This window comes from Anopheles funestus, chromosome 2RL, assembly GCF_943734845.2.
Source record: "Anopheles funestus chromosome 2RL, idAnoFuneDA-416_04, whole genome shotgun sequence".
NCBI classification, from domain to species: domain Eukaryota; kingdom Metazoa; phylum Arthropoda; class Insecta; order Diptera; family Culicidae; genus Anopheles; species Anopheles funestus.
In genome coordinates, this window is record NC_064598.1 from 19,293,317 (window position 1) to 19,305,357 (window position 12,041).

Consider the following 12,041-nt stretch of genomic DNA (forward strand, 5'->3'; position numbering starts at 1 on the left):
CGAACATTGAACTCCGAAATGTTGCAATGTTAGGAAATTGGTGGAGATCTCGTTAAAACATCATAAAACAAGGATTTTTTTTTTGTAACAGACATTAAGACACTTGACCGTTGTGTGTCCGGTCTGCACGGATACTTTCTATCGAAATAGTCCTTCAGGGTACAAACCAAAAAATGTAAAAAGAGCACAAAACAAAAACGTAATGATGATGATCAGATCCGCTGCGGGTCTGATTGCATTGCTGCATCAAACCATTTGCTATTCCCATTCAACGCTACACAAGACAAACACGATGCGCGCGTTCGTTAGCGAAAAGCTTGAAAAAAGCTTCGAGAAGAAGTGTTATAAAACTGCACTAAACCAACCGTTCCCTTCCTTTCCGTGCAGGGCAACAACACGCACGGTGATAATAAATTTACAAATCACATTCGTGCACTGATGAGTGGTAAAACATTGCAACTCTCATCATCCCTTACCGGTGCTTAAGAACAGAACCAAATGGGTAATAAAATTTGGGTTTGGTGTTTCTCCGGCAAAGTGTGCAACACAAAGCGAACAACGGGCACAGTTGGTTTGTTTTTTTTTTTGTTGCTCTTACTTTGCTGTTTAATTGTGGCGCACACAAGCGCAACGATAATAAATCGGTGGGCGATGGCAGTAAAAATATGATGCAGCATGTTTTTTCTTGTGTGTTTCCCTCCTTCTGGGAAGATAAGAATTTGGAAGCTTTCGCTTCCTTTCTGCACTCAATTGTCTTAAAGGTGAATGACACCATTTTTTGAAAGAGAAAAAAGGCTTCATCTTTTACGATTGCAGCAAGCGTTCGTTACATGCCGCCCCGCGCGTACATTTGCCTAAGGAAAGGTGATTTAATTTTCTTCACCACGGGTTCGTAAGTGCAGTGCATTCGCCAGAAGACACGAAACTTGTAATAGAATTTCGAACACCCCGTATCGTTTTGTGGCAAGCAGGGTGTGGTTAGAAGTTGTAATAAATTTAATTTCTTCACTTCACTTCAAACTACCCGCACGCTTCCAGAGCCAATGTCATCGTGTTCGTGGTCCTTTTACTGCTGGTAAAAGGGTTTTTGTAGAGGATGAAAACACCGAAATAGTTTCGGTACAAACTCCGGGCGGGGGTTTGAAACTTGACGCAAACGAGCCAAAGGAAATCAAATTAAACTTCTCACAGTTTTGCAAACAAAAACACTACAACGCATTACTGCTGCAGGAGCAGAGAAGCATAAGTTTTTGGATAAGTTTGTTTGCAGGAAGGTGGCATGCTTCAATGCACTTGATCATAACAATAGACAAACATATTTTCAAGTGGACCTAAGCGTACTCTTTGGTGATGTACACACACACACACACACACATACAGGGTGGTTCGGACCAATGTCGAGAGCGTCCACCTTTGAAAGTGTTCTATTGCTTTCGAGCTTTTTGCTCCAAAACTTCTGTACATTTCGGCCTTTTGGGCCACTCAATCGATTCCATTGGAAGGTGGGTGTTCTTGCGTTTCTCGATGTGAAGTTTACATGCTGCTACTTGAACTGTATGTAAAACCAGTAGCATTCGTACATCCAATCAATCTCAGAATCTTCAGCAGCGCTCTTCAGAAGCGATCGCTTTGCAACGTAATCGATCACTATAGCTCCGTCCTGTTACCAGCCAGGAAGTCGATCGACCCAAAAAAGACGCCTTGGAATGACGATCAGATAATCAGTTCGAGCAACCAAAAACCGCTTGACAACAGCCAACAACGTCCTCGACAGGGTGTAAACTGGTACGCGTGCCACCGAGCTCGCGTCCCAGCGTGTCTGCAAAAAAAAGTGAAGGCATCGAACTCCAATTCGGACACGTGAGGAAACGCACATGCTGCCGAAAGCGAAGTCACACCCTTTCAACTCCAACCGTCCCCCTGCTTCGTCAACGGGACGGTGCCGAAAAACCGATCTACAACAACCTATTGCCATTATTACATCAGCTCGTGCAACGTGCGCACGGTATAAATTGGTTCACAATTTCCGATCACAGCACAGTTTGGTTGAGTTCTCAGCACTGCAAACAACAGCACACTTCTGCAACAAAGCAACACCAACAACCATGGCCTCCAAGGTAGGAATGAGCGATTGTGATAGTGGGAGATTTGTTTTTTTCTCTCTTGTGCTGCCACTTGTTACTAATGACCGTTGTCTTCTGTCCCGTATAGTTTGTCGCGTTCGCCGCTCTGGTCGCCGTTGCCCATGCCGGTTTGATTGCTTCGCCAGCTGTCAGCTATGCCGCGGCTCCGGCTCTAGTCGCTGCCCCAGTGGCCAAGGTCGCTACCTATGCTGCCCCGATCGCCAAGGTTGCGTACGCCGCCCAGCCGGAAGAGTACGACCCGAACCCTCAGTACTCTTTCTCGTACGGAATCTCCGATGCCCTGACCGGTGACTCCAAGTCCCAGCAGGAATCTCGCAGCGGAGATGTTGTCCAGGGATCTTACTCCGTCGTTGACCCCGATGGCACCAAGCGTACCGTCGAGTACACGGCTGACCCACACAACGGATTCAACGCTGTCGTCCACCGTGAGCCTCTTGCCACCAAGGTCATTGCCCAGCCCGCTGTCGCTTATGCCGCCCCGGTAGCCAAGACCATCTCGTACGCCGCCCCAGTTGCCAAGACCTACGTCTCGAGCCCGGCTGTCTCCTATGCCGCTCCAGTCGCCAAGACCATCTCGTACGCCGCCCCAGTGGCCACCAAGACCTACGTCTCGAGCCCAGCTGTCTCTTATGCCGCTCCTCTGGCCACCAAGACCTACGTCTCGAGCCCAGCTGTCTCCTATGCCGCTCCTCTGGCCAAGACCTACGTCTCGAGCCCAGCTCTCTCGTACGCCGCCCCGGCCTACGCTTCCTATCATTAAGCGCATAAAGACTGTTGATGTTGACCATGTTATGTTTGACGGAACTGAGATGATATTTATTGTATAGAGTACTACAATACAGGACACTGCAAAGGGAAGGATCTCATCGATCTCGTTAGGATCCTTCCCTAAAAACTATTGCTTTTGTCTGAGTTTTGTTGAGTTTTCATTCCATTATACCCTCAAGATATATCCTCTCGAAAGAAAATGCCTTATAACTTAAGCATACTTATCGTAATTCAAGTTTAAGAATTGGAACACACGTGGACTCTTTTTGCCATGCCCTTCTGTGATCCGTTTCATATCTTAGTTGATTGTTCTCCACTTCTCCGTGCCCTTTTCAAAACGACAGTTCCGTTGATTTCCGGTGCCAAACTGGTTGTTTCCAAGATTAAAGCATCTGTCGATCAAATGCGAAGATACCGAAAGCCCAACGCTAACAGATGGTGTGTACTGTCGGTGTTCTACACACAATTTCACATCCATCCTACCGACTTCCCGTGCAAAACCACAAATCTCACAGACCGGAAATCGTTCACTCTTGAGTCTTGCGCTCGCAATGATGGTTGTGGTAGTAGTACGCCTTATCCTTATCGAAAGTACGCCGGAAGAGTGAGGCCACAAAATTTAGCTCCACGGCCAAATACCACCAAAAAGGGACAACCAAAAAGAAGACTACAAAAGAAAGAAAACCTAAAACCCCTAAAAGACTGTACCAACCCTCCCCGGTGCCTGTCGATATCAGTGATTTGTCGCTGCGTTGCCTTCATTTCTTCACACGCGTCACAATTCTGTCACTTCCGCTCGTCACATTTCCGTTCGAATTACGCTCGAAAATGCCGTGGCTTTATGGTCGTCCGACAAATCAGCGAAAAAACGGCATCACACGGCAAACACGCGCAAAACCCCTGAAGGGGCAGTCGCGTGTGATGGGCTTCCCGGCATCGCAGAAGGAGCAAGCAAATTTGCGACACTTGATACACGATATGAATAAATTATTGGGGCCATTTTTTCCACACCTCGGAGTTCCTCGGAGTGATTGCTTTGTGGAAGGGTGGGGGGGGGGGGGGAGGTTAGGGAAGATTTTCTTGCCGCTCCATCACTGAAGGTGTCAAATCATTTTATACTGCCGTGGAAAAATCTCATCGACGTGACAAATGCAGATTGAATTCGTACCTCAGGGTGAGGAGAAACATTTTTCTTTCCTTCTACGCCATTTCTCCCATCTGACAAAACGGTTACTTGTCATTCATCCTCGGATTTGAGGTGGCTCATCATAAGGAGATTGAAGGTGAGTTAGTTCGATGCGATGGGAAAGCGGACAGAAGCATAGCGAACGTTTATCACCTGGCAAAAACGGGAAGGCATCATCAAGGGCTAAATCGGTCCCCTAATCCGGGAATCCTCGCACCACCGAAGGGCGCCCACACAAAAACCCCGCGATTGATAAAGATGTAAAATCCTGCCATGGGGAAAATGCTTTAGAATTTCAATTACATTTGTTTATATCGATGCGATAGGGGCCGTGGTGGTTTATCTAGTCGCCCCCAAAAACGATGATGATGACGATGATGGGGGCGATGAAGCAAAAAGCGCAAAACACAATACTCCTGCACCAACCAATACGGGAACCACCAATTCTGCGTTTACCCTGTGTGACAACACGATTTTCCCGCGCATTCCTACCCTCTCCATTTGCACGATTGGGGAACCAGCTTCAATCAATGTTACGGAATTTTTGGTGGATGCTGAAAGAATTCAAAAACGGCAGAACGAAGACACAAAAAAAGCTCCAACAACTACCAGCTTTCTGTGTTTGTTCGTGTGAGGTGAGGGGTGGGTATGCGATCCATTCACTTCCCTGCCCCCCGGTTCAGTTTTCGCGCCATCCGAACCAAAGTCCCGTCAGGGTGTGCGTTCGCGAATCAACAAATCGAGGCAAATCGGGAAAATTGAATTTGTGTTTGGATTACAAATCACATTTTGTGCTCTCTCTCTCTCTTCTCATTTCTTTTGCCAAGTGTTTGCCGCATGTAAAAACGGGGGCGTACGACGAGTGACACACTTGGAGGGTTTGTAAAGGAATGGCAGAGCGTGGAGGGTAGAAGTAAGGGTACGGGAATTGAAATTGCAATCCACGCATTGGTGTTGATTGTTGCGTGTTCGATAAGCGGAAAGAAGTGGCCATGTAGCTAACAATCAGGAGCTTCCGGCAAAGGCAAACAAAGTGCCACACACACTCTGCTCCTGCTCCACAAATAGTCGCGTGGATGACACACGTGACACGCACAAAACGCGTGTTACTATCGTAAGCTTTACTAGCGGCCGAGTTATCTCCGATTAAGTGTACACACCATAAAGACTTTGTTTTTGTAAATTACTACTAACAAGGGACAGAGAAAATACAGACACACACACACAGACCAACGTGTAATAATTGTAATTGCCTGTTGTACAAATCCCTTTTTGCGAATCCACCCGCCCATAACTAGTGGCGCATGATCCTTATCCCCCCCTTTACTGCCAACACTATACAGTGCCGACAATTAATGAACTACAAACAAGCTCTGGCTTGCCGTGTTGCTCCTTCACCTTCACGCTTCTCCCTTCCCACCCACACCGACGGGAAACGGTCACACAAATTAGCTTCCCGAAACAAATATCAATTACGTACAGCCACACGGGCTGATGACACCATTAATTCCTTTTTCGTCTACCTGTACCGCCGATGGTCGCACCAAAAACGCATGTCCTTGCCACGGTGGAAGATAAATGGACCACCAGGAAAGACCGATGGACACCCGCCACACCTGGGCGTTGATGGTGGTGTCCCACTACTCTCGCAGTCTTGTGGCGTTTGTATGAGAATCCACCCACCGCACCCGCGGCGGGGTGTGAAATTGATTGCGGATAATGACTGCCGGGAGTAGAATTACGAGCTAGTGGAAGCGTCCACCAATACTTGCCCGCACACACGCATACTACGTGGCATCATCATTTATCCGCAAGGTGTTTCAAATTCCCATTCCTTCCACGATAATCTTCCCCCAAATGCGAACGCCAATCATTCAACGCGTGAGAAGGTGAGATTGAAATCGATGTGCAGTAAAATGTGGCCACAAAGGGTCCAGAGTGTGTGAAACCGAAATGATCGAATAATCTTTTTTATTTTTTTTTTATTTACAATTCTCATTTTAATTCACAATCGATACAATCATTTTCCTATGTTTCGTTTAATGGCGACCGAACTGCACAATGATAGTGCGTGTTGGTGATTGAGTCTAAATTTCAATTTCCCACTGGGATTTCCTTTTTTTTTGCTCTTTACAATATTATTTGTTTGTTTTATGCATTTGATTCACACCAAACAATTTTTTTTGGTTCTTCTTTTTCTATTCCCACGTGAAAAAAGTTTGTATTTATTTTTGTTTGTTTTGCGTGAAAAGCGTGTAATTCACACATAACCGCTGATGCATTCAGGCAGGTTATTGATCTGCAGGCAGGAATTCATTTTCAATCAATGGTTTGCGCTTTAAAACATAGCTCAATGCACTTCAACAATAAATAATAAACATACCTGTAAGCACCAACACCATCACCTACAAAGTAACGCTTGCTAATAGCCTTCTTCCTGTTTTTGGTGCAATAAATTCACGCTCATAAAGCAGCAAAACACAAATATTTAATCCCAATCAGCAAATCGAACCGTGTGCCTGTGCGTTTGAACGATCATTCAGGTTGGTAGTTTTGCGTAAGATTTAATGCATACCGAACCGTAGCCGGCACTATTCATTCACGGTTGCAACAACGGCAGACGGAGTAGCGTCTAGCTGCGTTTTGCAAACCAATGCCGGTTGCTGATGCAGCTGCCAGTAATGCCAACGTTTTCCATCGCAAACGTTCGTGCTGTTTGTGGACCACCCAGCACAACCAGACCGGGTTTGTTGGACGGTTGTCCTACAGTACCAGCAAGGTTCTCATTAATGGGCCGGAAAAAGGGGGTGAAAAAGGGCAAAAAAGCAAAAGAAGCTGCAGCAAGACTCCTTACAGCGGAAAGATGCGTTCGTAATGGGTCGATTGTACACATCTGCTTTGCGTTGCTGGAATTTCTGTCGGGAAGAATTCAATTTTCCTCCCGTAAACAACGCCCTTTCCCCCCGGCGGCGTTTTAGAAAATCGGGTAGTGAATTCTCGGAAGTGTTAGCAGCAGCTAGAAGAAAACAGTAATTCAATCGTTTTGATACAGGATTAGCACTAAAACGGGAGCTGATCTCTGGAAGGTAAATGATGCAATGGGAATGATTTCTGATGGATGGATGCGTGTGTGTGTGAGAATCTTCAACACATCAAACATTGGTAATACGTTTTGATGAGCACAAATTGTACGAAATAATTGGAATCGTGTGCTGGATGGAATACTAATTCAGCAAGTCATTTAGCTATCAGATAGTCGCAAGAATTTACTAACTCATTCACCATCTTTACTTGGCTTTTGATTCAAGATTTTCCTTGAAAATGTTGCTATATAACAAGTTATGCTTTCACTTGCAACTGCACCGCATACAACGTGACTGTGTGAATTTCGTGCGTCGTGAAGCAAGGAATGTACTGTTGTCATGCAACAAATGTTTGCATTAAACAAGATAAAAACAAGCCGACATGTGTATCGGCGAAAAAAGAAACGCAATCAAAATGCACTTTTATAATCACAAAAATGATGTATGCGTTTTCTTCCGAACATTCCGTACCTTTGTGATGATTCTCTTCCAGTTACAATCCGTACCATTTGCGTGTTGTGATTGAAGATATTTGTCTGCTCTTTTGGGTAGAACGTTCGCACCGTTTCAAAAGGGCCAGTGATGATGACGGAGCCATTTTCGTTCGCCAGTGCAAGATTTGTTTTATGAGCCTTACAGCTTCCCGGGCAGCATCGGCGATGCAACGGAAAGGGGGGAGGCCGGGGACAAAACACGGAACGTTTCCTTCGTTCGCAAAAGCTAATGACTTTATTTTATTATGCAACGGCAAACGATGATGATGTTGAACCACGAGGACGACATGACCGTGCCGATTGATAGCAGCCAGGTTTTCGCTGACGGACCTCCACCGACCAACCGGGGGCCCAACGCTGTCGGACGGGTTTCAATCCATCAGTAGGGCCACAAGCCGAGCATCCCTTTTTTTCCACCCCATGGTACCGAAAAACGGGGTACCAGCAGCCGTGTGTGAATAGACCCATAAAAAGAAAGGTAGAACAGAAACAGACCCATGCACACACTAAGGCGCCTAGATCGCCGTCCCGTTTTAGACGACCCGACGAACCGGTGGACAAGACAAGCGCGCAACGTTGACGACGATTCTGAGCTTATTTATGCATTTCTATGATTAACTCGATTCGTGCACGAGTTGGCCAGTACCGGGAACAGGAATATCCAGCGCGAGCGCATCTGTCTGCTGCTGCTGATGCAGTTACGACCGGCAGTGACTTCGAGAATGGTTTGTTCGCGATGGTGTTTGAATAATAGCGGGTACGGGAGAGGTGGAAGGGTAATTCAATTACAATTCAACTAGGGATTTTAAAAATATTACACATATACATCAAACAGAATCGAATTGCTGACAGACGTTTCTGCTAGCGTTGTTTGGTTGTAGCGTGAGTAGGAGAAAAGCACGCATGAAACATGTTTGCAATCGTTATTAAAAGCATACATGAGGGTTTTTATGTGCGGAGAGAGCAAATAGTTAGGATGCAAATAAATAGATTTGGAAATAACATTAACACACGGTAGCAACTATTTTTTTGCAATGTATAACATTTGCAATAAAGTTCTAGAACTTCCGCTTTTTCGAGATTTTAATGGAGTTTTTTCACGACATGGAACACTATTACCCAATCACTATCAAATTTACGTTCCGTACTGAATTCCAAATTTGTTCTATGCTCCAAGTACTGATCACGGATAGATCTCATCCATGGTTTACATATTCTTCAAACATTTTGAGACCTTGATTATCAACTAGATCCCCACTTTGAGGTCGACCTATTTTGACTCGGTTTGAAGATTCTTAACAACGGTCTGAGGGATTTGATATCCGATCCTGCCGTGTGATCACATACACCACCGGGCGGCTTCGAGTTATGATTCTTGAAAAAACGGCGTCAATTTCTGGCAGGAACTTCGAACACATTACAAATCACGATCAGCGCAATGCCCGAAGGACTCTTTGCCTTTTTACTGATCTTTCAGGGCCGAAGATCGTCAAGAAGAAATGCAGGATTTTTTTTTAATTATGGAGTCGTCTACACCTGTCTCTTTGGTGGATCTTTAACCAACTTTAGACACTCTTTCCAAGTGATATCTTATTACTCCGATCCAGTCGATCTACAACAGTTCATTGCGTCCAGATACTTCTTCATCGATTTTCCACCGTATCTTCATGTTTAACTTCTAATGAAGTTTATGATTATTTAGTACGTGTATCTTAAGTACCTAAATATATTCTTGTACGTGTTTCGCACCGGATGTTACAAATACATTGATAATATTTCCATTATGCTTGCTATTACAGAGTTGCCAAGTTCAGAAGAGTACGTGATAAAGTTTGTAACCCGAATAACCTTTTATTTTTCTGTAACAAGGTAATCGCTGTCAAGTCGGCTTGTTGGGTCCGTTGACTAATAAACATATTATATTATAAAATCCCTACACTATAAAATAATATAGAAGAGCTTGTTCATGTTCGCATCCACTTTCTTGGTAAATTCTCTTGTAAGAATCTTGGCATTTTCTCCCAGTGATCGTAACATACTTATGCAAAATCGAACGTTACATATAAGCATCCGCTTGTCTGATTTAACGACAACGGCGAACAAAAACGGCACCCGAGCCGTACAAACCGAATCGTACGAACGCCCGGCCCAAACAATGCATACAAAATGCACGAATTTCAATCCACCAGCACCAGCCACCGGAACTTTCTGCCACGTTATGCAAATAATAATCAGCGACTCGAACGGTCGAAAGGGGGCAATAAAAATCAAACGATCAACAAAGAGAAACAATACACCATAATCAAAACAAAACCACACCACGGCCCCGTGGGTTGGTTCTTCAGACCGGCATCGTTCGACGTTAGGGAGTGGATGTTGTTTGTTTGTACCGTAACCGCGCGCACCCAGAATCTTGGTCCCGGCATGTCCGAATCCGTGTAGCGAGGTTCCGAGGGATGGAGAGTATTGAAAAGCAATGAAAATAATCAAAGTGTGTCCGTATGCATTGGAAAAATCGGAGAAGATTCTAACCGGTCTTTCTGGGAAGCAGTTCCAGCGGGAAAAACCTCACGGTGCGGAACTGTAAATGTACCGCGGACCCGAAACGTAACCGAACTCCTTCCTTCACATAATACACTGCACAGTACAGGGGCACGTGCTTTTTTTTTTGGTACGTTTCTGCTGAACATTTCTTGCTTCGTGATGCGGTGTGGTTTGATTTTCAAAATAAATTGGAAAAGAAATAAGAAAGTCAAATAAAAAAAATGATTTATAAACATGAACTCTTCGTTTTCGTTGGGTTTCCTTCATGGTTTGTTTCAGTTCCTTCGATGCAGTCATAGTACACGCGAGATCTTGCGCTATCGTTGCTTGTTATCAATGATCATTTACCTTTCGGTTGTGCTTTTGTGTTCTTGCTTGCAGCCGAACACGATGTTGATAGAGATGAAACGTAATGGAAGATTAGCACTATAAATTGAACGCGCTTCATCTGCATGAGAAATTTATGGTACAGTCGCGATCATCTACACACCATTTAGCGGGTAGATTTATTACGGTGTGGAAGGCACACTCACCGTGGAATGCAGTTGTATTGAAATATTACATTTATTTACCAAGCATTCCTATTCCAGCATTCGTGCTTTGATTGGTCAGGTATGGCTTCATTTCCACCCGTGTGAGGCTGCATCTTCATATTAACGTCATTCGTCCAACGCGCGTGTTTTATGTCACCGGTTCAATGTTCTCTCGTCCCCAACAAGTTCCTCAACAATTTCGAGTGACTCTTACGCCCGTTCCATGAATCAGCATCCCCGAAATGGGTGCCGCTGCAAGTGACAGCGATAAATGTTCAACCGGTGACGACCCGGTACGCAGCGGTACGGGTTCTGCCGCCCTAAAAGCCCTCTTGGCACTGAGTCAACACAACAGTAACGAAAAGCCGCTTTACCGTATCTAACGCCGACCGACCAGCGAATGCTGGAAAGAATCGTACGTGGGCCGAAATCTGTGACGATAGATCTTTGCCCTTAATCCCCTTCCTATCTGTCACATCGAATGTCGTACTGGGCTCGCTATCGATCGGAAAACACATCCGCAGCACAACGCAGCTCGCCGGGTAACGAAGGAGAACAAAATGAAAAGGTATATAGATTGAGGCAGTAAGCGAATAATGAGTCCCTTTTGTGTTTACCCTGTTGAGATGTCGTCCGTCGAGAAACAAATCACTTCGTCTCGGTTACCCAGGCAGTAGACGCGACCTGCTTCCGTGTATGCAACTGCATCCTCGTTAAAGTTGGTGAGTTCCGAAAAAGGTTGAATGTTGACAGATCTTCTTATCAAACGACATCTGTTGAATTTTGGTGATCGATAATTTATCTTAATCTTGTTTTGGGGTGGGAGTTACGGACTTTTTACGTCTAGTGTTTTGCTACAATTTATAATCAATTTCTCTGGTCAAACATTTTCATGGTCAGATATAGCGACACGAACGAACATGCTCACGAAAAGGTTGCAGGTAGACAGACACATTCACTTTCATTGATAAGATAAGTAAGGAAAGTTCATCCCGAACGCTATGTTCTGTCCAAGATGGGTAGCAGACACTGGGCAGAGGATTAACACTCTCTCTAGCGGTTAACCCCTAACGTTCCCCTAACGTCGGGTTTTTGGAGAGTTAAGCGCGAGGATACGAAATTAATCTGTTCTTGAAGTTCCGAAAGTAGTGCCGAAAACCAGTCTCCCAAAACCTGGACGGATGAACGCAGAGGAACCACAAAACCTCAAAAACGAGGATTTGCAGTTCCTTGGACACACATTACACCAACATGATGCCACACCATGAAAGGATGTGGTAAGGGGCGTG

At 45.1% G+C, this 12,041-nt stretch overlaps 2 protein-coding genes across 12 annotated transcripts in view; one reads left to right on the top strand and one right to left on the bottom strand.

Annotated features, from left to right (window-relative positions):
• Window positions 1-12,041, bottom strand: part of LOC125763028 (papilin) — a 95,654-nt gene that overhangs the window by 46,437 nt on the left and 37,176 nt on the right. The window lies entirely within an intron of this gene.
• Window positions 1,861-3,042, top strand: LOC125763105 (cuticle protein-like). Its single transcript, XM_049425935.1, has 2 exons — window positions 1,861-2,117; window positions 2,212-3,042. The coding sequence occupies exons 1-2, from the start codon at window positions 1,875-1,877 to the stop codon at window positions 2,902-2,904; spliced, it is 936 nt and encodes a 311-aa protein (XP_049281892.1). The 5' UTR covers window positions 1,861-1,874; the 3' UTR covers window positions 2,905-3,042.

Coding starts and splice junctions, on each gene's coding strand:
- LOC125763105 (XM_049425935.1), top strand. CDS start 1,875: ATGCTGCCGAAAGCGAAGTCACACCCTTTCAACTCCAACCGTCCCCCT. Junction 2,118..2,211: donor CAACAACCATGGCCTCCAAG/GTAGGAATGAGC, acceptor TGTCCCGTATAG/TTTGTCGCGTTCGCCGCTCT.